At 42.6% G+C, this 6,402-nt stretch overlaps 1 protein-coding gene across 1 annotated transcript; it reads left to right on the top strand.

Moving 5' to 3' along the window:
* The first annotated feature begins 338 nt into the window (after positions 1 to 338).
* On the top strand, positions 339 to 6,070 carry LOC130285390 (uncharacterized). The gene is made up of 3 exons (XM_056536749.1): positions 339 to 553; positions 638 to 5,849; positions 5,939 to 6,070. The coding sequence occupies exon 2, from the start codon at positions 825 to 827 to the stop codon at positions 5,208 to 5,210; it is 4,386 nt and encodes a 1,461-aa protein (XP_056392724.1). The 5' UTR covers positions 339 to 553; positions 638 to 824; the 3' UTR covers positions 5,211 to 5,849; positions 5,939 to 6,070.
* Positions 6,071 to 6,402: the final 332 nt, after the last annotated feature.

Raw genomic sequence — 6,402 nt, 5'->3', positions numbered from 1 at the left:
TACAAAGTTCAAGTAAAGACGAGAGATGGAACGTCCTGGGATTTTTTTTCTTTCACTTCCTTGTTATTGTTTACAGGACAGAATTTTATCCTGGAGTCTTGAGATATTTTCAGCCTTATCTGTGAGGCTGCACTTCATTATCTGTATGTAGTAAACAAATAAAGGGACCGGGGTGAGATCCAGCCGAGCGCCAAACAAGCGGCAGAGTCCTCGTGGATGCTTGATATAAGACCCCAGCCCTGGTACTGAAGGGGACTCTGTCTTTACCATTGGCCCCGGTTGTGTCCCAGTATTACTGTCATCTTTAGCTATCAATATAAATATATACAGTTGTGCTGCCTTTTTAGGTTAACTGCATTATAATGATAGGTTGTGTAGTGTACCACTGCCATCTAGTGGCAGAAGTTAATATCAGCTTTACTTACACAGATAGTTTATACAGACAGGAAGTGACCTTTGTTCCAGGAAGCTCTTCCACCATCTTGAGGTCATTCTTCCACTGGGCAGGCAGCATGTATCTATCTCTCCCATGAGGTTTGGGACATCATCACCTGTAAGTGCCTTTCTGCTTAGTTATTTGTCATTTATGCTAGGCTAATGATTCCATGTGTACTGATATGTTGTTATTGTATTGCAGTTTCACAGACTAAAATAAAGTTGGAGTCCTCTGGTGGACAATACAAGCATGGGCTTCTGTTTACTGGAGTCTCTAACAAGTGTTTAGCTGTCCGTTTAGAACCACACATAGTCAGTGTTTTGAGAGCGGAACAGTGAAAAGGTGATAGCACAACAAGCCTGGAGATAGGAGTTGCTGCACAGACAGAATGAGTCTAAGATCAGGAAGTCAGTATAATGCTGAAGATCAGCTACCCGGGACACATCAAGGCAGGGAGAGCGCGCCAAGTGTCCAGCAGGATGATGTACGCTCACGCTCATCTAGATCAGCAAGGTCCAGTCAGATTTCATCAGCAAGTGCCCTTTTTGCCAGGGCTCGCGCCAAAGCAGAGGCTGCTCGCGTTCAGCTAGAATTTGCTGAGAAAGAGGCTGCCATTATGAAGGAAAGATCAGAGAAAGAGGCTGCCATTATAAAAGAAAAAACTGAACAGGAAGCAAAGTTGCATATTCTTCAACGTCAGTGTGCAGCCGCTGCTGCAGCAGCAGAAGCAGCAGCTTATGCGGATATTGAGCGGTCTGGAATGGAATCTATCCATGAAGGCCCAGATGTGCCCGAGAAACCGCTTTCCTCTGCAGAACGCACTAGGGCGTATGTCCAAGATATTTCAAGTGGCAGCTCAACAATACCGTTTCTCAATCCAAAGTCAGCTGAATTTAAACCAAAACCATCAGAACTCCTGAGCGCACGAAAACAAACCCATGAGGCTGGCAGTACCAGAGTGATAAAAGAAGAATCCTCACCGCAGCAACCCAAACACCAGAGCATGCAAGACGTCACTAAATATCTTATCCGTAAAGAAATGGTTAATACAGGCTTCCTCAAGTTTGATGACTGCCCAGAAAATTACTGGGCATGGAAGGCTTCTTTTCTGAATGCAGTCAAAGACTTGGACTTAACAGCAGCTGAGACGCTAGACCTGATGGTAAAGTGGCTTGGGTCTGAGTCTGCAGAGCATGCAAGAAGGATGCGCAGGATACACCTATTTAACCCTTCAGTAGGACTCGATATGGCCTGGCAAAGGCTAGAAGAAAGATATGGATCACCAGAGGCAATTGAAGGAGCTCTGATGAAAAGACTGGAGTCTTTCCCTAAGCTAAACAGCAAAGACAATTTAAAACTGCAAGAGCTGGGTGATATTCTTTGGGAAGTCCAGTGTGCCAAAGAAGAAGGTTATTTAAGGGGACTTGCACATTTAGATACTGCCAACGGTACTAAGCCTATAGTGGAGAAACTACCTCACCACCTGCAAGAGAAATGGGTGAGTGTTGGAGCTAAATACAAAGAAGAACATGGTGTCCCCTTCCCCCCTTTCTTTGTGTTTTCTAGGTTTGTACAGCAGCAAGCTAAGATGAGGTGCGATCCCAGTTTTTCCTTCATCACCAGCAGCCAACTGCCTAAGGCAGAAAAGCCACCTAGATCCTACAATAGGACTTCAGTGATCACCCACAAGACAACAGTTCCCTCTGAGGACCCAGGAGATTCAAGCAGCTACAAGGTAAACACCTTTGAAGGCCCTGACAGACTTTGCCCACTTCATAAAAAGCCCCATCCTCTAAACAAGTGCAAAGGGTTCAAAAGTAAACCTATCAAGGAAAGGTTAGCCTTTCTTAGACAAAACGGCATATGCTTCAAGTGTTGTGAATCCACCAAACATATAGCTAAAGACTGCAAAATACAAGCAAATTGCTCAGAATGTGGCAGTGACAGACACATCTCAGCTCTGCACCCCAATACTTTGCATCAACCATTAGAGGTCACTGAAACCCCAAAAGATGAGGGCAGGGAGCAAAAAGATAAATCAGCTATCCCAGTAATGTCCAAATGCACTGAAATCTGTGGTGACCGTACAAATCCACGCTCATGTTCCAAGATCTGTCTAGCAACAGTGTACCCCACAGGGAAAAGAGAAAAGGCAGTAAAGATGTATGTGGTTCTGGATGAACAAAGTAACAGGTCGCTGGCAAGGTCAGACTTTTTTGATGCCTTCAACATTACATCAAGGGCAGTTCCATACACCCTAAAGACATGTGCAGGAGTGATAGAAACTTCAGGGAGAAGAGCTACTGACTTTACTATTGAGTCTCTTGACAAGAGGATCCATCTCTCACTTCCCACTTTGATAGAGTGTGATATGATACCAGATGATAAATCAGAGATCCCTACACCAGAAGTGGCCCTTCATCATCCTCATCTTAATGCAATATCTCACCTTATTCCAGCTGTCCAGACAGACGTCTCTATTCTTCTACTTCTTGGAAGAGACATTCTACAGGTGCATAAGGTACGCCAACAAATTAATGGATCATTTAATGCCCCCTATGCGCAAAGACTTGACTTGGGGTGGGTTATAGTAGGAGAAGTTTGTTTGGGAGCAGCTCATCGGCCTGACAGTGTCAACACTTCTAAGACATCTGTGTTAACAAATGGACGCACGTCCCTTCTCAGTCCATGCCAAAACAGCTTTGTTGTTAAAGAAACCCTAAAACCATACTGTGGCTCTCCTTCCAGTTATGATAGGAATATTAGTAGTGGTCTGAAGACCAACAATTTAGGGAACTCAGTGTTCCAGAAGACAAAAGATGATGACAAACAAGCAATGTCCATAGATGATCAAACCTTTCTCCACATCATGGATAAAGAGACTTTCCAAGATAAGAACAACAATTGGGTAGCCCCTTTACCTTTTCGCAAACCAAGGTGTTATTTACCTAGTAACAGAGAGCAAGCCATGAAGCGCTTAAACACACTACGCAAAACTTTGCAAAGAAAGCCTGAAGTGAAAAAAGACTTTACAGAATTTATCAAAAGGATGCTGGACAATAATCATGCTGAATTAGCACCATCACTGGATAAAGGTAAAGAACACTGGTATCTGCCAATGTTTGGCGTTTACCATCCACACAAGCCAGATCAAATAAGAGTTGTGTTCGATTCCAGTGCTCAACAGGAAGGCATTTCACTAAATGACGTACTGCTGAGTGGCCCAGATCTAAACAACACACTTCTGGGTGTCCTCTTACGCTTCAGGAAGGAGCCTATTGCCTTCACAGCTGATGTGCAACAGATGTTTTATTGTTTTCTAGTGAGAGAGGACCATCGAGACTACCTGCGTTTCCTGTGGTACAAGGATAACGACATAGATAAAGAGGTAACAGAGTACAGAATGAGAGTACATGTTTTTGGGAACAGCCCTTCCCCCGCTGTTGCCATATATTGTATGCGGAAAGCTGCCCAGAAAGGTGCAGAACGTTATGGTCAAGATGCCAAGCACTTTGTGATGAGACATTTCTATGTAGATGACGGACTTGCTTCAGCGAACACACCTGAAGGAGCAGTTAACATTCTCAACAAAGCAAAACAAATGTTGGCAGAGTCTAATCTGCGACTACATAAGATTGCCTCTAACAGCAAACAAGTCATGGAAGCTTTCACCGCAGAAGACAGAGCTAAAGACCTCAAAGACCTTTGCCTGGGAACAGACACCCTTCCATTGCAGAAAAGTCTAGGCCTAAGCTGGGATCTAGATAAAGACTGTTTTGTGTTTCAGGTTTCTTCAGCAGAAAAGCCATTCACAAGAAGAGGGATCCTATCCACTGTTAACAGTCTCTACGACCCTCTCGGGTTTGTGGCACCAGTCACCATAAAAGGTAAGGCCTTAGTTCGTGAACTATCAAGTGGAGAAAGTGAGTGGGATGCCTTACTTCCACAAGAAAGACTCCATGAGTGGGTCCAATGGACAGAGTCTTTACAAGCCTTACAATGTTTACAAATATCCAGGTGTTATGTACCTCTTTCATTGTCACAGGCCTGCAAAAAAGAACTGTACATCTTTTCAGATGCATCTGTTATAGCAATAGGTGCCGTTGCTTACTTGAAGGTAAGCGATGTAGGAAATGTCTGCCATGTTGGATTTGTTATGGGAAAATCCAAGCTAAGTCCTAGGCCAGCACACACAATTCCACGTCTAGAGTTATGTGCAGCTGTACTAGCGGTTGAACTGTATGAGCTAGTGAGAGACGAGATAGACCTAGACCTAGATGCTGTGAAATTCTTTACAGACAGTAAAACAGTCCTAGGCTATATCTGCAACACTACAAAGAGATTCTTTTTATATGTTTCTAATCGGGTGAACAGGATCAGACAAACAACACGTCCAGAGCAATGGTTCTATGTGCCCTCAGAACAAAATCCTGCAGATTATGCTACCAGGCCTACACAGATAGCTTGCCTTCAGAACTCTATATGGTTTTCAGGGCCAACTTTTCTGTATCAGACGGCTGTAGATAGTCCTGACACCAATGTTTACCCTTTAGTGGAGCCCGAAGCTGATCCTGAAATTAGGTCAGAAGTAGTAAGCTTCAGTACTAAAGCCCTTGACGCTAGACTGCAGCCACATCGTTTTGTAAGATTTTCGGACTGGAAGAGACTGAACAGGGTTATAGCGAAGTTAATCCATGTTGCCAAAAGCTTCCAAAGGAAACTTAATGATGATCAACCTGGAAGTTGGAGAGTTTTCCATGAAAGATTGAAGTAAAAGTCACTAAACAAGGGACTGTTAAAGTGTACGCCAGACCAGTTTCTGATGTCATTGTTCTCCTTTGAGTATTTCTATTCTGTTATTGGCTCAATACATAACTAAGAGCTTGTCATTGAGAGTTTTCAAATGTGGCATTTGCCACGAGCTGAATTCCATTCTGTGGATTACAAATGGGGTAGGAGATAGTTTGGCCTAGTGCGGCTTCTCCTATCTGAAGATGGGTTTATGGACAGAACTATTTCTTCATGTGGATTGCCAGCTTGGGGTGCCACAGCCAAGAGACACTGATATTGTGGACTTATGTTATAGTTTGTTACTAGTTCTGGTCAGGAATACAATATCTTATTAATATGTTTTTCCCTGTACATCAGATATGTATAGGTAGTGATATAATGTATTATATCAGGCAGGGAGTGTGCTGCCTTTTTAGGTTAACTGCATTATAATGATAGGTTGTGTAGTGTACCACTGCCATCTAGTGGCAGAAGTTAATATCAGCTTTACTTACACAGATAGTTTATACAGACAGGAAGTGACCTTTGTTCCAGGAAGCTCTTCCACCATCTTGAGGTCATTCTTCCACTGTGCAGGCAGCATGTATCTATCTCTCCCATGAGGTTTGGGACATCATCACCTGTAAGTGCCTTTCTGCTTAGTTATTTGTCATTTATGCTAGGCTAATGATTCCATGTGTACTGATATGTTGTTATTGTATTGTATTGCAGTTTCACAGACTAAAATAAAGTTGGAGTCCTCTGGTGGACAATACAAGCATGGGCTTCTGTTTACTGGAGTCTCTAACAAGTGTTTAGCTGTCCGTTTAGAACCACACATAGTCAGTGTTTTGAGAGCGGAACAACAGTGGTCCCTCAAGTTACAATATTAAGTGGTTCTAGGACGACCATTGTATTGTGAAACCATTGTATGTTGAGACCATAACTCTATGGAAACCTGGCAATTGGTTCTGAAGCCACAAAATGTCATCCAAAAATAGGAAAAAGTGAGGATTTAATAAAAAATAAGTAGATAAATAGTACAGATAAAGCAAATCCTTACATATAAAAGTAATATAGATCTGCTGGGAGCTGTAACTCTTTTTATTATAAAAATGAAAAACAAATCTGATACAAAACATAAAACAAAAACAAGCTCAACCAGCTATAACAAACATAACATAAATAAAATTACA

This window comes from Hyla sarda, chromosome 8 (genome assembly GCF_029499605.1).
Source record: "Hyla sarda isolate aHylSar1 chromosome 8, aHylSar1.hap1, whole genome shotgun sequence".
Classification (NCBI taxonomy): Eukaryota; Metazoa; Chordata; class Amphibia; order Anura; family Hylidae; genus Hyla; species Hyla sarda.
Note: the sequence above shows the minus strand (reverse complement) of the source record. Positions and strands in the feature narration are given on the sequence as shown.